General features: G+C 45.4%; 1 protein-coding gene across 2 annotated transcripts in view; it reads right to left on the reverse strand.

The window, feature by feature from the left end:
* Map2k1 (mitogen-activated protein kinase kinase 1) overlaps positions 1-22,623 on the reverse strand; it is an 84,497-nt gene that overhangs the window by 43,306 nt on the left and 18,568 nt on the right. For both annotated transcript variants that reach the window (XM_042687542.1, XM_042687544.1), the window contains exon 2: positions 476-686. In XM_042687542.1, coding sequence (XP_042543476.1) covers positions 476-686 — 211 coding nt within the window. The remainder of the gene's footprint in view (positions 1-475; positions 687-22,623) is intronic.

The following is a 22,623-nucleotide window of genomic DNA, read 5'->3' on the forward strand; positions in this document are numbered from 1 at the left end:
TAAAGTCTATGAGACTCTTATCTCCAATTAACCACTCAGAAAACTGGAAGTGGCACAGTAGTAGAGCACTAGCCTTGAGCTGAAGAGTTGAGGGACAGCGCCCAAGCCCAGAGTTCAAGCCCCATGATTGACCAAAAAAAAAAAGATAAGACAGAGCACAGGGAAGTAACTTGAATTCACAGTTTGGCCTGAGCATTGCCAAGACTGAAAGAATGAAAGCAGCCCCTCTCCAACTTAACAAAATGATACACTGGTACCTGCTGTCTCTCCCATAGCACATACGAGGCTAAAGAAGAGTCACCTGCTACCATTTCTCTGACTAAGGATAGGAACTGACTCCTTAACACACTTTCAGGCATGTTTACCCTTGGCCTGGTAGATAACATTCCAAAATTAAAATAGCACAAAAAGGAAGTAAAATGTCCTCAGGCCTCCTGAGTGATAATCCCATTGCCCATTATCCAGGAAAACTCACCTTCCTGGCCATGACCAAGCCAGATGGCTTGTGGGAAACCTTGAATACCACCCCTCCATTGCCAGCACCCAGCTCGCTGATCTTCTCGAAGTCGTCATCCTTCAGCTCTCCAACCTTCTGTTTCTGGGTCAGAAAGGCCTCGAGGCGCTTCCGCTGCTGCTCGTCAAGCTCCAGCTCCTCCAGCTTCTTCTGCAAGGCTTCCAGGTTCGTCCTGTCCAAAAGGCACCAGCACCATAAGAGTCAACCAACCAGAGGAGCACATCTGTCAAGCACAGAACCAGCTAAGGGGCCAGGCAGAAACCCAGGAGGGACTGGAGCAAAGAGCTCCACCCACTTGCTGTGGTTTTTACCCCTTCAATCCAGCATACCACTCTTCACACTAACCAGGTTTACCTCTAAGGACTTCAGTTTCCTGGTGAATGAAGAAATTAGGTCCTTTCAATATGCTGGAATCTACAACAGGGACCAATGAATCTAATAAAATTGATTGTGAGCTACCTTAAACTGTTTCTTCCTTTATGAATAAAATGGTCTCATTGTGTAGCCCAGGCTGGTCTCAAACTCTCTTGATCACCCTACCTTTGTTTCCCAAGTGCTAGGATTATGAACATGGACCCTTACTCCTGGCTTGTATTGTTTTTGGTTTTTTTTGTCAGTCGTGGGGCTTGAACTCTGGGCTTGGGCGCTGTCCCTGTGCTCTTCAGCTCAAGGTGAGAGATCTACCATTTGAGCTACAGTGCTACTTCCAGTTTTCTAATGGTTTATTGGAGATAAGAGTCTAACGGACTTTCCTGCCCAGGCTGGCTTTGAACCATGATCGTCAGATCTCAGCCTCCTAAGTAGCTAGGATTACAGGCATGAGCTACTGACGCCTGGCTGGCTTGTATAATGTTAAAACTCTAGACTTTTGTTTGGTTTTTGTGCCAGAACTGGGGCTTGAACACAGGGCATTGAGCTCTCTTGGATTTTCCAGTCACTACTAGCCCTCTATCACTTGAGCCACATCTCCAGTTCTGGTTTTTTGTTAGTTAACTCGAGATGAGTCTCTCAGATTTATCTAGCTGGCTAGCTTCAAATCCTGATCCCCAGATCTCAGCTTCTTGAGTAGCTAGTGTTACAGATGAGCCAAAACCCCAGTTTTAAAAGCCCCAGTAGGGTGAACAAATAGAGCAGTGGTACTTAGTAGACACTATGTTGGAAATGAACTATACAACTTGTGTGTAGAGACAGGAGGGAAAAAGAGAGAGAGCAAGGGAAAGAGTAAATTATCCAAAAAGAAATGTACTCATGGGGCTGGGAAGGTGGCTCAGTGGTAGAGCGCTTGCCTTGCATGCATGAGGCCCTGGGTTTGAATCCTCAGCACCACATAAGCAGAAAAAGCCGGAAGTGGCGCTGTGGCTCAAGTGGTAGAGCGCTAGCCTTGAGCTGAAGAGCTGAGGGACAGCAGGCCCAGAGTTCAAGCCCCACAACCGACAAAAAAAAAAAAAAAGAAAGAAAGAAAGAAATGTACTCATTCTCTGTATACCATCTTTATTATAACTATTTTTAAAAGCCCCACTAATGTTGGTTTTATTACATTTTATAGCACACATAAGTAAAATTCTCTAAATCCTCTCAACTGAAACCAAACCCACTTTAAACTGAGTTACAAGGAAGTTTCACTTCTGTTGTGACCAGGGCCAGGAGCCAGATTAATCAAAAAGGAGCAAGATTTATAAAAATGATACACCAATAACCTTATTTTTGCAAAATGCATGTAACTTTTCATTCATTCATTCTTGAAGATGTGGCAAGGTCCTTTGAATAATCCACATCATCTTTCCTACAGGAACAAGAACATTACAATATTGTCTATGATTTCCAATCCTGATTCTGTAAGATGAAGTGAAAATGAAGATACTTTGAAAAGTAATTGCTACATAAAATTTTAGAATCTTCTGATTTCCCCCCATCTTCTACTCACTTAATTTGACAGCAGTATACTTTAGCAATTTGGTCTTACTAAACCTTCCCACTGTTTTTAAATAGTGTTTAAATAAAGATAAAAGGTAAAAAGGACTGAGAATGTAGCTCAAGTGGTAGAGCACCTACAAGCAGGCGGGAAGCGCCTTGAGTTCAAGGTTCAGTACTACCAGATAGAGAGAGAGAGGGAGAGAGAGAATCCCTTGACTTGCGGCCTATTCCATCAGTAGATATGGAATGCATGATATGAAAATACATTACTCAGGGGCTGAGAAGGTGGCTCAGTGGTAGAGTAATTGCTTCTCATGTAAGAGGCCCTGGGTTCAATTCCTCAGCACCATATAAACAGAAAAAGCTGGAAGTGTTGCTGTGGCTCAAGTGGTAGAGCACTAGCCTTGAGCTGAAGAGCTGATAGACAGTGCCCAGACCGACAAAAATAAAAATAAAAAATTGAAAATACATTACTCGGTCATGATGCCAGCTCTAATTGTCCCAATGGAATTTTCCCAAATGAGCTCTCAGTGAGCACAGAACTCAACCAGCAGCTGTTAAAGTGAGTGGCATGGTGGAAGCAGCCACAAGTCATACATTCAGAGAAATAAATGAGTTTGCTCCCATGAGCTGGTAAAAGCTTTCCCTGTGCTTCATTTGATTTCATTCCTGGGTTTAAAGAGATGACACAATTGACACGGGTAACAAGCCTTACCATACACCAGAATGTCAGCGCCCCACCCACAACCAGTTCTGAACTTGAAGTAAGCATAATCATCCATTCTTCCCTCACACCCTCCATGGCAAACGGCAGAAGGAAGACAGAGCGCTCACGCCTCCCCCCAGTACAGGGCCATCTAGCACCCACATCCTCACGCAGAGTGATGGCACTGACTCCCAGGCTGAGTAATCCAGGAGGATCTAGACTTCCAATTCGGAGCTGCAGACTAAACTGTGTCTTACTATCACCTCCAAATTTGCAGGTGAAAGCCCTTAACTTGCCACTGAATTCAGAGATAAAGCCTTACAGCAGGTAGTGAAGACTAAAATAGGCCATGAGGTCCTAACTGTACAGGGTGAATGGCCGGCTAAGGAAGATATAAAAAGGGGAGGGGAGGGGAGGAAAGGGGGAAGGGTTGAGGGAGGGAGGAAGAGAAGGAAGAAGAGAGGGAGGGAGATACCTCCTTTTGGCGAAATAGCCATGCAAGCATACAGTGAGAGAACAATTGTTTATATACTAGAAAGAGAACTTTCCCAGAACCCACTCCCTTGCTGACCTCCTTCTTTATCTTGGACTCCAGAACCAAGAGAAAACAAATGTCCATTCAAACCACCCAGTCTATGCTGTGTTGTACTATGTTGTTAGAATAGGCGAGTATCCTAAGACATTGTTCAGGCCCTGAGTTCAAGCCCTAGGACTGGTACAACACACACACACACACACACACACACACACACACACACACACACACACACACACACACACACACACACACACACACACACACACACACACACACACACACACGAGTTAGACATAGTAGCATACTGCTGCAATCCCAACACTTTGGACGATCCAAGTGCTAGTCTAGCCTGGGCTACAGAGACCCAGTCTGAAAACAAAAACAAAAAAAAAGCCATTCTTGGGGGTTGGGAAGATGGCTCAGTGTTAGAGCCCTTGCCTTGCATGCCTCTGAGGCCCTGGGTTCGATTCCTCAGCACCCATAAGCAAAAAGAAAAAAGCAGGAAGTGGCGCTGTGGTTCAAGTGGTAGAGCACTAGCCTTGAGCTGAAGAGCTGAGGGACAGCGCCCAGGCCCAGAGTTCAGGCCCCACGACCAGACCCAAAAAAAAAAAAAGCAATTCTGGGGCTGCGAAGGTGGCTCAGTGGTAGAGCGCTTGCCTTGCATGCATGAGGCCCTGAGTTCGATTCCTCAGCACCACATAAGCAAAAAGAAAAAAGCCGGAAGTGGCGCTGTGGCTCAAGTGGTAGAGCACTAGCCTTGAGCTAAAGAGCTGAGGGACAGCGCCCGGGCCCAGAGTTCAGGCCCCATGACCGGACCCAAATAAAACAACAACAAAAAAAGCAATTCTTTTGAAAAAGACAATTTACAACATGGGTAAGAACCTAGTGGTGGTAACTAATAGCCCAGGGCTCATTCACACAGTGAAGATTTCTGCCCCAGAGACAACCTACCTCCCTAATAGCTGAACACTCTCAGGGACTAGTAACTGCCATGCAACTGACTCTAGTCTCCAGAAACTACGGGATTAACAAAGAAAGGGAATGCTGACTGCTTGCCATACTGGCTTTCTGTAAAAAAACAAGCAATTCTAGCATCCTCAGGAAAAAATACTATGGCTGAGCTTCATGCCACCTTCCTACCTCCTCAACCTCAGGGCCCAGCATCTAATCACCTACCTTGCTGCTGAGGAACTAGCAGCCGATTTGCGCTTTCTGAAGGTAGAGCCAGGAAGAGACACAAGGCAGACTGTAAACTATGACAGCAAGACTTTGTAGTGACAAGGGGGAGGGATGAGCAGTGGGGGTGGGACATACTGCTAAACTAACGAGCTACTGCTCCTCACAAGCTACTGCTCCTCTGCTTCCTATCCTGAGTTGGGCATCACCTCACGGTGTGACTGCAGACGAATCACTAATAGGCCCCATCTCCTTTGCAAAATGAGAACTGCAAGTGCAGCTCCACCCTGACCCCACCAGGAGAGTCAAAACAGAAAACTAATGAGAAGAAACAGGACTTTCTGGTACATTTCTGCATTAAAATTCAAGTAGAGGGGACAGTGGAGAGAGGAAAAGCCAAGGTGGCAAACAGCAGGATCTAGAAAGTACTTCTTTCCTTTAATAATTCCTTGTTTTCTCCTTTAATAATTCCGAAATCACTTTAAAACCTTTTACTACATCTGTGTCAGAGAATGAAGACAAAACACTGACTCTGAAGGTGAAATGAAGATCCTGACATCGAAACCACATTTAATGCCCTTTAAAAAGAAATGGATCGATAGCGTAGTGTGCAGCATTGCTTCCTCTGGCCCAGGGAGTTGACAATGCCCCACAAGGCTCAGTTCTGCCCTCCCAAGGTGAAATGCTTCAATAAAGGAAACAAGAAGAGAGGTCCTCAGCCTCTGGCTTCACCCCTTACCTCCAGCACAAATCACCAAGGCTCATAGGGCAAGAATTTGTTTTCTTTGCAATCATGTTTTAACTAAACTCAGCAAAAATGAGACTAGAAATAAGAGAATAAAAGAACTAGAAGGCTAGAGGTGTGGCTCAAATAGAAGAATGGCTAGCTAAGAGCAACAAACCAGCCCAGAGCTCAAGACCCTTCTCTCTAGGAGCCAGCTGTGAGCAGCTCCCAGATCACCTAGTGAAGCAAACAGCCCAGGGTACCATGGATTCTGCACAGTGGCTGTGGAACGGTAAACACAAATACATGACATATGAGATTATAGGTCTGAGATAGAAAGCAGAGAAAACCAAGGGTTGTCATGATTTAAACACCAGGCAGGCACAATGAAACTAGCAGGAAAGGAAGACCCTCTGGGCTAGACTGTCTCCTCCCCTCTCACTCTCCTAGCTGCTAAACATACTTAAACTGCCAAGCTGGAGTCTTCACTTAGGTCCCAGTGGATTGAATTAAGAAATATTACAGGGGCTGGGAAGGTGGCTCAGTGGTAGAGTGCTTGCCTTGTATGCATGAGGCCCTGGGTTCAATTCCTCAGCACCACATAAGCTGGAAAAGAAAAAAGCACCACATAAGAAAAAGCTGGAAGTGGCACTGTGGCTCAAGTGGTAGAGTGCTAGCCTTGAGTTGATGAGCTAAGGGACAGCACTCAGGCCCAGAGTTCAGGCCCCACGACCAGCCAAACAAACAAACAAAAAAAAAACAGAAAGAAATATTACAAAATACAGTTAAGCTGGCCACCAGTAGCTCACCTGTAATCCTACTCAGGAGGCTGAGATCTGAAGATCGCAGTTCAAAGCCAGACCACGCAGAAATGTCCATGAAACCCTTACCTCCAACCATCAAAAAGTCTGGCACAAGAGAATATTAAACACTTGGTCCTTCCATTAGATAACCTACTCTAGGTAATTACACAGAAGACCTAGGAAGATGAAATTGTCCCTTGCTCTCCTAGGAAAGACAGAATGGAATTACTGTCACTGAGGTTTAGACTCAGGCAAGAATGATGATGGCCTAAGCCATTTCAGACGGGAAGCCAACCACTATGCACAGAGAAGCATGCACCATTGAATTGTCTCCAAGGACCACCACAGGAAGAACATGATTAGGGTAAGAGAATGTTAGAAGTGGAATGGACCTTAAAAACTGTCAAGATTAGTTGAGTGCTGGTGGTTCATACCTACTCAGGAGTCTGAGATCTGAGGACTGAAGTTCAAAGCCAGCCCAGGCAGGAAAGTCCATGAGACTCCTATCTCCAATTAACCACCAAAAAGCCAGAAGTGGAGCTGTGCCTCAAGTGATAGAATGTTGGCTTTGAGCACAAAAGCTCAGGAGTAGTACCCAGGCCCTGAGTTCAAGCCCCAGGACCAGCACACACATACACATACATATACACATACATACATACATACATACATACATACACACACACACACACACACACACAGAGTGCAGTAGCCACATGATTGTTTTTCTTCTTTCAACTGCTTTCATGTGAATGTGAAAGGCCAGCTCTGTGCTGGCCGAGAAGCAGCTGGCTTTTTGCAAAAGCCCTTGAAATGGGTCTAGGGACAGCTTTCAAGAACAAAGATTGTGAAATTTTTCTCACCTACACACCTGCAAGCAAGCAGAGAGGAGTAGGCAGCCAAGATATGATTTGCATATGTTGCCAGCATCAAGAAAAAAAAGGGGGGGGAGGAGAAAGGAAAGCCTCTGCTAAACTAAGTGAAGCACATTATGAACCATGCAGGAGAGAATGATTCTATTGAAGCAGTAGATTAAGAATGTAAGTCCAGGGGCTGAGAAGGTGGCTCAGTGGTTAAAGCGCTTGCCTTGCATGCCTGAGGCCCTGGGTTCGATTCCTCAGCACCACATAAGCAAAAAGAAAAAAGCCGGAAGTGGCACTGTGGCTCAAGTGGTAGAGCGCTAGCCTTGAGCTGAAGAGCTGAGGGACAGCGCCCAGGCCCAGAGTTCAGGCCCCACGACCGGACCCAAAAAAAAAAAAAGAATGTAAGTCCAGGGGCTGGGAATTTGGCCTAGTACATGTACACATACACATACACATACGTATACATACACACACACATATCCATATAAACACAAATCTAAGAAAATAGGTTTGGTTATAAAGAGAAAGAGAAGAAAGAAGGGAGGGAAAGAGGGAAAGAGAGGAAGAGAGGGAGGAAGGGAGGGAGAGAGGAAGGGAGGAGGAAGGAAGGATAAAAGGATCATGTAATCATTCACGTATTCTTACCCTTTTAAACAACAACACAAAAAAATTCCTCTTTGGAATCAGACAGGCCTCTTAAATCATTACCTTCCTACAATATGTTTCTCTCTCGCATTCCCTCCACAGTGATGACACCTCTCCAGCACTGAGAACCGTCCTGAATCCGAGAGGGAGTGTCAGGTTGTACTTGAATCAACTGACAGCCATAGTTCCCTCTGCCTCAGTGGACAAAATTTATTTCAAGTTAGCATTCATTAAATAATTCCTACAGGATTTTTCCATGGACACACTGAAAGAAAAAGCAATGAAGTTTTGAGGAAAGGAAAGATGATCAAAATATAGAAGAAAAAAAAAAAAAGCCAAGTGCCAGTGGCTCACCTGTAGTCCTAGCTACTCAGGAGTCTGAGACCAGCCAGAACAAAAATGAAACCATCTCAAAACCAAGATGAGTATGGTAGTAACACCTGTAATTTCAGATACTTGGTGAGATGAGCTCAGTCTGAGGCTAGACCCAAGCAGAAAGTACAAGACTAACTTAAACACACACACACACACACACACACACACACACACACACATAAACAAAAATGGCTGGGGAATAACTAGATGATAGACTTACTTAAGGTTCTGGATCAAAATCCCCATACTGCCCCCACCTCCCCCTCAAAAAAAAACTTAGATACAGTTTAAAGAATAAGCTTCCCAGCCTGGTACCAATGACTCACACCTGTAACCCAAGCTACCAAGGAGGTTGAGATCTGAGGATCATGGTTCAAAGCCAGTATGGCCCTAAGTCCATGAGACTTTTATCTCTAATTAAACACCAGAAAACCAGAAGTGAAGCTGTGGCTGAAAGTGGTAGAATGCTAGCCTTGAGTTTGAAAAAGCTCAGGGACAGCACCCAGACCCTGAGTTCAAGCCCCATGATTGACAAAAATAAAATAAGCTTCCCAATTACTAGATATAGAACACCTGTTTCCTACCCTTCAGTTCTCATCACATTTAGATGCCCTCCACAAAAAGTAATGTAACAGGTACACTGCTCTTTCTCACTTTAGAGATATGGAAATAGAAGCTGGGAACAGTTAAGTAAGCTACCAAGGGTTAGGACTGAAACTCCAAATTTTGATCTTTTCTTCAAGCCCTGCTGTAGAGCTCCTGTCTTTCTGATGAAATCTCCTACAATGGCTCATCTCTAATACCAGGTATTCCCCCACTCATGAGTCATTCCTGGAGTAAAGAACTGGGATTTCTAACTGTGAAGGTTCCTGGAAGGCCAAAAGATCCATGTTCTTCCCTGCCAAAGAATACCTAGCTGGCATGCTCTCAATTACATAAGAGGAAAGCTGCCCAAGTAGTACACTGGCAGATGCAACAGACAGAAATTAGTAGTGTCCACAGAAGAGCTAGGGGAGGGGAAGAGGCAAAGCAAGAGAATAAACAAATGTTAGGGCTGGGAAGGTAGCTCAGCGGTAGAGTGCATGCCTTGCAAGCATGAGGCCCTGGGTTCGATTCCTCAGCACCACATAAACAGAAAAAGCCGGAAGTGGCGCTGTGGCTCTAGTGGTAGAGCGCTAGCCTTGAGCTGAAGAGCTGAGGGACAGCACCCAGGCCCAGAGTTCAGGCCCCATGACCGGCAAAAAAAAAAAAAAAAAAAAAAAAAAGGGAGAATAAACAAATGTTAGAAAAAGAAGAGCTGGGGAGCTGAGAATGTGGCTTAGTGGTACAGTGCTTGCCTAGCATGCATGAAGCCCTAGGTTTGATTCCTCAGTACTAAATAAACAGAAAAAGCCGGAAGTGGTGCTGTGGATCAAGTGGTAGAATGCTGGTCTGGAGCAAAAGCAGCTCAGGGACAGTGCTCAGGCCCTCAATTCAAGCCCCAGGACTGGCGGAAGGAAGGAAGGGAGGAAGGGATGGAAGGAGGGAGGGAGGGAGACGGAGGGAGGGACCGAGGGAGAGAGGGAAGGAGGAGAGAAGAGCTGCTGGTAGCATACACCTGTAATCCTAGCCACTCAGGAGGCTGAGATCTATGGACTGGAGTTCAAAGCCAGCCAAGACAGAAAAGTCCTCATGAGAGCTGGGAAGGTGGCTCAGTGGTAGAGTGTTCGCCTAGCATGCATGAAGCCCTGGGTTCGATTCCTCAGTGCCACATACACAGAGAAAGCCGGAGTGGTGCTGTGGCTCAAGTGGTAGAGCGCCAGCCTTGAGCAGAAGATCAGGGACAGTGAACTTTACAACTTGGGGGGAGGGGGTTGGGGAATAGGGGGAGAAATAGAAAATGAGGGGAAAGAAATGTACTCATGAGGGCTGGGAAGGTGGCTCAGTGGAAGAGTGCTTGCCTTGCATGCATGAGGCCCTCAGCACCACATAGGCAAAAAGCCAGAAGTGGTGCTGTGGCTCAAGTGGTAGAGCACTAGCCTTGAGCTGAAGAGCTGAGGGACAGCGCCCAGGCCCAGAGTTCAGGCCCTACCATTGGACACCCCCCCCCCAAAAAAAAATGTACTCATGACCTGACTGATGTAACTGTAGCCCCACTGTACCCCATGTCTACAATAAAATAAAAATTTTAAAAGTCCTCATGAGACTCTTATTTCCAAAAAAACTACTCAGGAACCGGAAGTGGGCTGTGGCTCAAGTGGTTGAGCACATTCTGGAGCACAAAGACATTCAGAGGCAGTGCCCAGGCCCTGAGTTCAAGCTCACAACCAACAACAACAAAAAAAAAAGCTGTGTGCCACTGGCTCAAGCCTGTAATCCTAGCTACTCAGGTGGTTCAAAGACAGCCCATGCAGGAAAGTTTGTGAGACTCTTATATCCAATAAATCACTCAGAAAACAGGAAATGGCGCTATGGCTCAAGTGGTAGAGCGCTAGCCTTGAGGTGAAGAGCTAAGGGACAGTGCCCAAGCCAGAGTTCAAGCCCCACAACCAAAAAAAAGACAATATATTTTTGCTGGGCATAGTGGTATACCACTCGGCTAGCTAGACTTAGCAGTATGATCATGAGAATCCAATTGGCAAAGCTGAAAAACTTTGTCTCAAAAACCAAATGTAAGGGACTCCAAGCACAGCTCAAGTTTTAGAGAGCTTGCTTAGCAAGTACAAAGCCCCAGGCTCAATTCCCAGTACTACTTCCCAATCCCACCAAAAAAAAAAAAAAGCAGGAATGCTCCTGGTGGTTTACATCTGTCATCATAGCTACCCCGGAGGCTGAGATGTGAAGATAGAGGTTTGAAGCCCACCCACTTAAAATCTGTGAGATTCTTATCTCCAAATAATGTCCAGAAAACCAGAAGTGGAGCTGTGGCTCAAACTGGCAGAGTATGAACCTGAGCAAAAACAGTCAGGGTCAGTGCCCAGACATGAGTTCAAGCCCCATGACTGACAAAAAGGAAAAAAAGAAAAAGAAAAGAAAGATGATGTACTTGTACTTCACATTACCCATTTCCTGTTCTTGAGAACCTGTGCAGGTATGGGTCATGCTGCTCTGTGGACCAAGTAGACTGCTCTTTAATGAGGGAGAAGTTACAGGACCTAACATGACCATGATCCTAGAACGCATAACACAGAATTAAAATTCAGCAGGATTCTACCTGCCATTAAAAAGAGCCACAGGGCTGGGAAGGTGGCTCAGTGGTAGAGCACTTGCCTTGCATGCTTGAGGCCCTGGGTTCGATTCCTCAGCACCACATAAGCAGAAGAAAAAAAAAGCTGGAAGTGGCATTGTGGCTCAAGGGATAGAGCGCTAGCCTTAAGCTGAAGAGCTGAGGGACAGCACCCAGGCCCAGAGTTCAGGCCCACGACCGGACCCAAAAAAAAAAAAAAAGAGAACCACATTCGTGTGGCATTATTTTATTATTAAGTAGTTATCCAAAGAGTTTACAATTCCATAGGTCAGATTATGAGTGCAATGTTTCTTGATCAGTATCACCCCATCCAAGGAAAATAACATTCTTAGAGCCAGGATAAAATCATTTCACACAGATACAACAGACAAGGATCTCATATCTAAAATATATTTAGAACTCAAAAAATTAAATCCCCCAACAGATCCTCAAAAAAACAACTGCCTGACTATGCCTCCATCAGAAAGAATGACATTGCCCCATTTGTTAGGAAATGGAAAAACTTGGAAAAAATTATATTAAGTGAAGTAAGCCAGGCCCAAAGAAACATAGGTCCCATGGTTTCCCTTATTTGCAATATCTAGTATATGTATGAGTCAAGCGGAAAAGGTCAGATAATGTGATGTCAGGAAAATGAACCCTTAGATATGTAATTTAATGTTTTTTTCTTTCATGCATGTGTTTCTAATGCATTTATAAGATTTTTTTTTGTTGCTTTGTATGTCCCTCCCCCACAGTATAACCCCTGCTTTCACTATATTTGATGTCAGTATAACTTGTGGAGGAGATGGGGAAAAACCAGTTGTTTAAGGATACAGGTGGACCTGTTGCAACAATGAGAAGTACAAGTTGTCATGTCCAAAACGAACTTTACAACGTCGGTGGGGGTGGGGGGGGAAGGGGGAGGAAGGAGAAGGATTGGGATTGGGGGGGAGGGGGAGGCTGGGAAGGGATGTGAAGGGTAAACCAAAGGAGGAGGCTGCAATGCTTGGTAAGAAATGTACGCATTATCCTGCCCATGTAATTGTAACCCCTCTGTACAGTATGTTCACAAATAAAATAAAATTTAAAAAAAAACTGCCTGATTAATAAGTGAACTAAAGACTTAAAGAGAAATTTCTCTGAAGAGGAAATAAGAATGGCCAAAAGACACATGAAATGCTCAACTTCTCTAGCCATAAAAGAAATGCAAATCAAGACAACATTGAGATTCCACTTCACCCTAGTTAGAATGGCTATTATCAAGAAATCTAATAACAGATGCTGTAGGGGATGTGGCCAAAAGGGAATCCTACTGCATTGTTGGTGGGAGTGTAAACTTGTTCAACCACTTTGGAAAGCAGTATGGAGGTTCCTCAAAAGACTCCACATAGAGCTCCCCTATGACCCAGCAATCCCACTTTCAGGCATTTACCCAAATGATCACAAACAAGGGTATACTAAAGCAACCAGCACAACTATGTTTATCGCAGCATTATTTACCATAACGAAGATATGGAACCAACCCAGATGCCCTCCCCAGTAAATGAATGGATCAAGAAAATGTAGTATATATGTGCAATGGAATTCTATGCCTCCATCAGAAAGAATGATATCGACCCATTTGTTAGGAAATGGAAAGACTTGCAAAAAATTGTATTAAGTGAATTAAGCCAGGCCCAGAGAAACATAGGTCCCATGGTTTCCCTTATTTGCAATAACTAGTTTATGTCTAGGACAAGCAGAAAAGGTCTAAAGCTATGTACATATGACCACATAAGATGATGCTAAGCAAAATGAACCCAAGATAGGGACACAAGTGGTTTTATCTTTCTTGCTGTTGTTTTTAATGTATTTATAATGTACCATGTGATTTTTTTTGTTTCTTTTGAATGTTCTTCCCCCATGGTATAACCCGTTTTCACTGTATTTGATTCCAGTGCCCTGCATCTTGTATATACGTTTTTTTAATTTGGGGAGGGGAAAGGAAATAATAAGGATACATGACCCACTGTAACAATGAGATGTACAAGACACTACATTGAAAACAAACTTTACAACTTGGGGAGGGGGGAAGGGAGGAATTGAGGAGGGAAAGGATGGTAGGGAAAAAACAAAGGAGGAGGTAACAATGCTCAATAGGCAATGTACTCATGACCTTACTGTAACTGTAACCCCTCTGTACAGTATTCTTACAGTAAAAAATATAGCTGGGCGCCGGTGGCTCATCCCTATAATCCTAGCTACACAGCAGGCTGAGATCTGAGGATCATGGTTCAAAGCCAGCCCAGGCAGGAAAGTCCGTGAGACTCTTTTTCCAATAAACCACTAGAAAACCGGAAGTGGCATTATGGCTCAAGCGGCAGAGCATGAGCCTTGAGCTGAAAAGTGCAGGGACAGCGCCCAGGCCCAAAAAGCCCCATGACAAACCAAAAAAACTACAGATAGATAGATAGATAATTACATTTTTAAAAAAATCAGTTCAGGCTGGGAATGTGGCTTAGTGGTGGAGTGCTTGCCTAGCATGCACGAAGCCCTGGGTTCATAGTCCTCAGTACTACATACACAGGAAAAAGCCAGAAAGTGGCACTGTGGCTCAAGTGGTAGAGTGATAGCAAAAGCAGCTCAGGGAGAGTGCCCAGGCCCTGAGTTCAAGCCCAAGACTAGCCAAAAAAAAAAAAATCAGTTCGCCTAGCTCCTCCCTCTTTCTTTTTTTGTTTTTTGCCAGTCCTGGGGCTTGAACTCAGGACCTAGGCTCTGTCCCAGAGCCTCCCTGTGCTCAAGGCTAGTGCTGCTATACCACTTGAGCCATGGTGCCACTTCCAGCTTTTTCTACATACTTTATTGGAGATGAGAGTCTCACAAACTTTCCTGCCTGGGCTGGCTTTGAACCACAATCCTCAGATCTCAGCCTCCTGAGTAATGAGGATTACATTACAGGCGTGAGCCATAGCTGCCCGCATAGCTCTTCCTCTTTACTTCTCCCACCTACTTCCTTTTCTTCCAAAGGAGAAGAGGTCTTCACCACTGGTTCACCACATCCTGACTCACAGCTCCTTCCTGGGAGCAGCCTGGGCTATCCTAAGTGGAGTGTTAACTCTTTCAGGCCCTGAGATACTCAAATATTTATGATATCAGTACACACCAAAGTCATTTGCAATCTAGACTAGACTCTAGCTGACTAGGTAATTCTCGTAATTTCCTTTTTTTCTTTTTTTTTTTTTTTGGGGGGGGGGTCCAATCATGGGCCTGAACTCTGGGCCCATGTGGTGCTGAGGAATCGAACCCAGGGCCTCATGCATGCAAGTCAAGCGCTCTACCACTGAGCCACCTTCCCAGCCCTATCGTAATTTCCTTTAAGCCACAAACAGCACTTTACTTACAACTCAGGCATGTCTTACACCTACGGGTCCCACCTGGAGGTTCCAACTAGCCCAGCTTTGCTTTGTCAAAAAAGAAAAAAGATCTGGGTGCTGGTGGTTCATGCTTGTAATCCTCACCATTCAGGAGGCTGAGATTGGAAGATTGCAATTTGAAGCTAGCTTGGACAGAAAAGTCCATGAGACTCTTGCCTTTTCTTTTCTTTTTTTCTTTTATAGCTTTTTTTTCCCCCAGAGCTGAAGACTGAACTCAGGCAGATGCTCTTCCGCTGAGCTAAACCCCCAGCCCCTAGGCTCTTATCTCTAATAAACTACTCAGAAAAAGCCAGAAATGGTGCTGTGCCTCAAATGGTAGAATGCTAGCCTTGAGCACAAAGAGGCTCAAGGACAGTGCCCAGGCCAGAATTCAAACCCCAGGACCAGCAGAAGAAAGAGGAGAGAGAGAAGAAGAGGAAGGGGGGGGAGAGAGAGAGGGAAAGAGAAGAAGAGGTGGAAAGGGAAGGAAGGAGGGAAGGAGGAAAAGAGGAAAGGAGGGAGAGAGGGAGAACACGCGAGAGGCTCCTTTTCTTTTCTTTTCTTGTCGGTCATGGGGCCTGAACTCTGGGCCTGGGCGCTGTCCCTCAGCTTTTCAACTCAAGGCTAACGCTCTACCACTTGAGCCACAGCACCATTTCTGGCTTTTTCTGCTTATGTGGTGCTATGGAATTGAACCCAGGGCCTCATGCATGCAAGGCAAGCACTCTGCCACTGAGCCACCTTCCCAGACCCAGGCTCCTTTTTCATACCTATACTTCAAGCCTCCAAAGGGAGGCTGAGCTCTGAAGATCATGGTTCAAAACCAGACTGAGCAGGAAAGTCCATGAGACTCCAATTAAGAACCAAAATGCAAGAAGTGGCACTGTGGATCAAGTGGTAGAACACTAGAATGGAGCACAAAAGTTCAAGAACAGTGCCCAGGCTCTGAGTTCAAGCATCAAGACCACAGCAAGAAATAATAATAATAATTAGTAAAAGGATTCATGGGCTGGGAATGTGGCTTAGTGGTGGAGTGCTTGCCTAGCATGCATAAAGCCCTGGGCTCCATTCCTCAATACCATATAAACAGAAAAAGTAGGAAGTGTTGCTGTGGCTCAAGTGGTAGAGTGATAGCCTTGAGAGTGATAGCCTTGAGAGTGCCCAGGCCCTGAGTTCAAGCTCAAGACTGGCCAAAAGGGGAGGGTAAAAAGAAAAAGAAAAAAAAAAGAATTCATGAACAGTTCTGAAAGGCAGAGCATTTGGCTCCAGGGTAAAAAAGCATACTTAGCATTTGTGAGGCTCTGGGTTCAATCTCTAGCATGAGTGTGCATGCACGTGCATGAGAACTTATACAGTTATGAAGAGATTGAACTTGGGGCTGGGAATGTGGCTTAGTGGTAGAGTGCTTGCATAGCATACGTGAGACCCTGGGTTGAATTCCTCGGTACCACATGGATATATTTTTAAAAAGTTTAAAAAAAATTAAAAGAAACAATTCACATAAACATTGCATTTGATGCTAGTAGAGCTCTAACTACACACACGCATCTGTTCTACGTGAGCTCTGTATACTTCCCGAGCACTGGCACGGCATGGCGAGGCCTGGTCCAGACGCCCAGAAGCTAGATCTCTGACTAGATCTCCAGAAGCTCACCATGCAGGTGCTAAAAGAACAAGTATGTGTGAGGACATATCCTACCATGAGATATGTCCCTAGTAGTTCACATGCAGCCCATGAACTTTTCTGCAAACTGCAGTCAGCCTAGTATCTAAGTTCCATCTTCAAGGAGACACAGACTCACAAACACTGGCAATAAACAATGAAAGAAAAACCTTAAATGGGTTGGGAATGTTTTTTTGGTCAGTCATGGGACTTGAACTCTGGGCCTAGGCGCTGTCCCTCAGCTCTATGAGCTCAAGGGGAGTGTTCTACCACTTGTGCCACAGCACCACTGCTGGTTTTCTGGTGGTTTATTGGAGATAAAAGTCTTATGGACTGCCCTGCCCAGGCCGGCTCCAAACCATTTCCTCAAAGCTCAGCCTCCTGAGTAGCTAGAGTAAGCCACCAACACCTGGCAATTCTTTCTGTTAATGTCTTCTTTGTTTTTTTGTCGGTTGTGGGGCTTGAACTCTGGGCCTGGGCACAGTCCCTGAGCTCTTCAGTTCAAGACCAGCTCTCTACCACTTGAGCCACAGCATCATTCCGGTTTCCTGGTAGTTAACTGGGGGTAAGAGTGTCAATAGACTTTCCTTGCCCAGTCTGGCTTTGAACTGCAATCCTCAGATCTCAGCCTCCTGAGTAGCTAGTGGCATGAGCCACCAGCGCCAGGCTTGTTATTTATTCTTGAAGGTTAAATCCTATTAAACAAACACAGGCTTAACCCCTAGGCTAGATCTGACTGCACACAAATCTGTCAAGGATTTAATGACCCTTAAAAATGACAGGTTAAGCCGGGCACCGGTTCAAAGCCAGCCTGGGCAGGAAAGACCATGAGACTCCTATCTCCAATAAACCACTAGAAAACCAGAAGTGGTGCTGTAGAGCGCTCGCCTTGAGCTGAAGAGCTGAGGGACAGCGCCCAGGCCCACAGTTCAAGCACCATGACCAAAAAAAAAAAAAAAAAAAGACAAGAGGAAATTATGTTCACCTGTGAATATGTATGTAACTTTATTCCTTTTTAAACCAAAATGTACCATAGAGTTTCCAAGATTCCCTGAGTCCTGAAACAGAGGAAGAAAGCAAGAGAACACCACTACAGTGATCAGGAGCCCTAGCCATGACCCAAGTACAAGGCCTAGACTCTCTGGGCTGCCAAGTCTTCCTGTACATGCAGGACGGAGGATGAGCTAGCATCTTTCCATTGCTAACACTTTAAGGACAGATGGCTGAACTGAGGAGTACAAAATTAAAGGTGCTGGTGGGGAAAAGGATGATTAACAGAATTCCATCCAAAGCCCAGAAATAGTCTAGCATGAGCATCATTCACCTTATCAGCCTAGATTTATTAAGGGTGGGAAGACGGGTGGGCGGGAAGCACCGCCACCTACAGTGAAAGTAAGCTGTTCCCAAATGAGGTCTGCTGCAGTGTGATTTTTCCAGAGCATGAAGCAACTTAACCAACAGTATGAAGCGATGTTTCCAAAATTATGTTATTGCACAAACTTTTCTCTAAATGTGATTTGCAGAGAGGATGAAGAACTGAGAATCCTGTACCGTGGCCATCTGTCCTATCCCCAGTCCCCAGAGAGCCGTGAGGGGGAGTGTGAAAAGCCACCAGGTGCCATGTAAATTCAGCCACCAATGTCACATATCCATCATGAGCCCAGCATTTGTTGGAGATAAGTATGGAGCTCAGCATGCAAAAGAGGCTCCCTGCAGCCGAGCCTTCCAACGCTCCCCCTTAAATCCGTGGGGGCCAGGCTCAGGGCTGAAGGACTGCTACAAAATCCTGCAGCTTTCATGGCCAGTAGATGTTACCTCTGGGCAAAGATGAGGCTGCTGGCTGAAAAGGCTGAGAGGCCTACCAGGGATGAGGTCACACTCATCCTCCATGCCTCTGGGGTTCAGTGAAGAAAAGCAGATGTGGAAACAGTAGAGTAACAGAACCTCCCTGCACAAATACTATGATATCCCTCGACACTGTGACCCTCCTGTAGCTAGACACTATACACTGGAAATAACTGACCGCCACTGAAATTCAAGTGGGCCTTCACAGGGGAGCCATACCCTTCGGCCAGTAGGGTCTTCAATCCTGTCTTTATGCCATGTCCAGGCTTCTGTAGTCATCAGCAAAACCAGATCCCAGGTCCTGTAGACTGGATGTGGAATGGTTCCCCAAGGCCCATGTGTGAAAGACATGGTCATGCAAATGCTAAGAGTAGGGGCCTGGCTGGAAGTCTTTATGGGCATAGCCTCAAGGGGTCTCCCTTTTTCTCTGGGGGAGTGACTTGCCCCACTGTGCACTGCCACCATGATATGCCTCAGACACAGCCCCAAACAGTGGGGCCATTCAACTAGGGCCTAACCTTCCAACATTTTGAGCAAAATTAAACCACCTTTTTTCCCCCTCTCCCTGCCCCGACCTCTCTTCTCTTTCTCTCTTTCTCTTCATTTTTGTTTTTGGTCAATTGTGGGGCTTGTATTCAGGGCCTGGGCATTGTCCTAGAGCTCTTTGGCTCACGCTAGTGCACTACCACTTGAGCCTCGGCGCCACATCCGGTTTTCTAGTGGTTTATTGGAGATAAGAGTCTCACGGACTTTCCTGCCTGGGCTGGCTTTGAACTGCAATCCTCATATCTCAGCCTCCTGAATGGCTAGGATTACAGATGTGAGCCACCAGCTCACATCTGTGAGCTGGCTCATCACCTCTCTTTTTAAGACTAGGCTGGCCTTGAACTTGGGATGACGGGTATGCACTACGATACCTGACATTCTTTTCTCTTTGTAAGTTGATTTTGTCAAGTATTTGTTATAGTAATGTATTTGTTATAGTAATGTATTTGTTATAGTAATGGACACTAACATGACAGGTAATGTGCTATGCACTAGAGGTTAGAAGAGACAACCCATCTTTCCCCAAGTGCAGTCCAACCAGATGGAATTACACAAATGATTGAAGTAACCAGGTGTCAGTGGCTCACACCTGTAATCCTAACTACTCAAGGAGGCTGCGCAGTTCAAAGCTAGCCTGGGCAGGAAAGTCTATGAGACGCTTATAAAAACAAACGACTGAAGTGACATATAGACACAGAGCACTGCCTGGAGGGGGGCACAGCAGACAAGTCTGTGACTGACTCACAGAAGAGGTTACCTAAAAATTGAACTGTTTACCGACACCAGTGGCTCACGCCTGTAATCCTAGCTACTCAGGAGGCTGAGATCTGAGGATCGCGGTTCAAAGCCAGACAAGGCAGGAAAGACCGTGAGGCTCTTATCTCCAATAAACCACTCAAAAACTGGAAGTGGTGCTGTGGCTCAAGTGGTAGAGCGCTAGCCTTGAGCTGAAGAGCTGAGGGACGGTGCCCAGGCCCAGAGTTCAAGCCCCATGACTGACCAAAAAAAAAAAAAAAAAAAAATCAAACTGTTTGTTGGTTGGTGGTGGGAAGTGAACTCAGGGCCTTGTACTTTATGGGCAGATGCTCTGCCACTTGGGCTATATCTCTAGTCCTTTTTTTTGCTTTAATCATCTTCAGTTTTTCCATTTATATTTTGCTTTAGCTATTTTCTTCTGGAGCCAGCCTCAGAGTATGATCTTCCTTCTTATGCACCCCACATAGACAACACCACCACATCCAGCTTATTTGTTACAATAGGGTCACACTACATTTTTGCCCAGGATGCCCTTGAACCTCAAGCCTCCCAATCTCTGCCTCTCAAGCAGCTGAATATAAGTACAGGAATGAATCATCACACTTGGCTACAAATTCAACTGTCACCCAAGATTAGGGTTTCCACATTCACTGAGGGTAGATAAAAGAATTCTCCATGAGCATGTTAAAAGGGATGACACTGATCAAAATATACTAATAAACTGCTTTATAAAATGGTAACTTCTTTGCACAACTACTTAAAGATAATAATTAAAAAGGCGGTAGGGTAGGGTTAAGGGAAGGGTGATAGATGAACTAAGAGAAGGGAAATGCAGTAAAAAAAAAAATGCAGTGCAGCTCACGCCTGTAATCCTAGCTACTCAGGAGGCTAAGATCTGAGGATGACAATTCAAAGCCAGCCGGGGCAGGAAAGACCTTGAAACTCTTATCTCCAATAAAAACCAGAAAACCAGAAATGGTACTGTGGCTCAAGTAGTAGAGCATTGGCCTTGAGCTGAAGAGCTCAGGGACAGCGCCCAGACCCAGAGTTCAAGCCCCATGACCAACCAAAACAAAAACAGAAAGAGTGCAAGTCAGGCACTGGTGGCTCACACCTATAATCCTAGTTATTGGGGAGGCTGAGATCTGAGAATAGCAGTTACAAGCCAGCCCAAGCAGGAAAGGGTGTGAGATGCTTATCTCCAATTAATCTCCAGAAAACTGGAAGTAGAGCTGTGATCTAAAGCAGTAGGGTACTAGCTGGAGCTAAAGAGCTGGAGGACAGTACCCAGACCCTTAGTTCAAGCTCCAGAAATGTCATCCAAAAAAAAAAAAAGCATATACTACAAAATTAAGAAAAGTGCTACACAGGCTGGGAAGGTGGCTCAATGGTACAGTGCTTGCCTTGCATGCATGAGGCCCTGGGTTCGATTCCTTGGCACCACATAAGCAGAAAAAGCCGGGAGTGGCGCTGTGGCTCAAGTGGTAGAAAATTGGCCTTGAACTGAAGAGCCGAGGGACAGCGCCCAGGCCCAGAGTTCAGGCCCACGACTGACAAAAAAAAAAGAAAGAAAGAAAAGAAAAGAAAGGAAAAGAAAAGTGCTACAGGCTCTGGTGACTCATGCCTGTAGTTCTAGCTACTCAGAAGGCTGAGATCTGAAAATCACTGTTCAAACCCAGCCCAGGCAAAGAAAGTCCATGAGTCTCTTACCTCCAATGAAAACCAGAAGTGGTAGAGCACTCACCTTGAGCTGAAGAGCTGAGGGACAGTGCCCAGGCCCAGAGTTCAAGCCCCACGAACAACAAAAAAAGCCAGGCTAGGCAGGAATGTCCGTGAGACTCTCATCTCCAACTAACCAACAGAAAACCAGAAGTGGCGCTGTGGCTCAAGTGGTAGAGTGCTAGCCTTGAGCTGAAGAGCTGAGGGACAGCACCCAGGCCCAGAGATCAGGCCCCACAACCGACAAAAATAAAAAAAGAATGTTGAAAGGGTGACACTGACCAAGACGCACTGTATTTATAAACTGCTTTGTTAAATGACAACTCTTTTGTATAACTAAAATTAAAAAAAAAATTTATTCCCCACAGAAGACACTGTATAAGCAGAGGCCAGGTCTGGATGGTCTGTGAGCTGATTTCCAACATCTGGCTTCAGTCCCAGGAACGGAGTGTTTCCTTCCAGTTTTGTGTCACCAAAGGCCAGTGACTATCCTTTCTCCATGTGCCCTCCCCACCCAGGCGTGTGCACACAGGCAAAGCCCAGGAAATCCTAAACTGTTGGAAAAGAAAGCCAAGCTTCCTGGGTGGTGCTCATCAGGCAGATGGCCCCCGAGAAAACTGGAGGAGTCTATATTGGGGTGTACTGGGTGGCAGTTGTTTCCTAGGCACCAGGCATCTTTTGCAGACTCTTGTTTCACTGAAAAGAATTTTTTTTTGCTTCCTGAATCTCCTGAAAAATTGCAAGTATGCCCGGCTTTGCCTCTAAGCTAAGTCTGTGTGGATAAGGAACAGCTGAAGAGCACTGTCATTGGAAGTTCTTTGGGAAGTGAGAATTTTCTCTCCTTCTCACCTAGCGAGAGCAGGCACCCTAGGATGGGGGAATCTAATCCTGCCTGTTACCATTAGTTCTGTGCATCATAAAATGTATTTTGCACACATACAGCATCTATGAATCCTTTCTACTGGAAAATATTACACCCATTTTACAGACAGAAAACAGATTCAAGGATGTGAATTGGAAGAACTTACACAAGGCCACAAAGCTAGGAAGACTTTGTAGCATTCAAACTCAAGTCAGCTGGAACCACTCAGTCACAAACTCAAAACAGAACTGCTGTGTAACAATGCCAACTTTCTCTCTTACCCTTTTTTGTGGTCCAGATTTCTTTCTCCACCAAAAGACAGGCCTGCAACAGAACATTTCGGTTTCCTTCCAAGAATAAAATTTAGCTAGCAC

Source organism: Dipodomys spectabilis, unplaced genomic scaffold (genome assembly GCF_019054845.1).
Source record: "Dipodomys spectabilis isolate Male_0828 unplaced genomic scaffold, ASM1905484v1 ptg000108l, whole genome shotgun sequence".
In the NCBI taxonomy this organism is placed as follows: Eukaryota; Metazoa; Chordata; class Mammalia; order Rodentia; family Heteromyidae; genus Dipodomys; species Dipodomys spectabilis.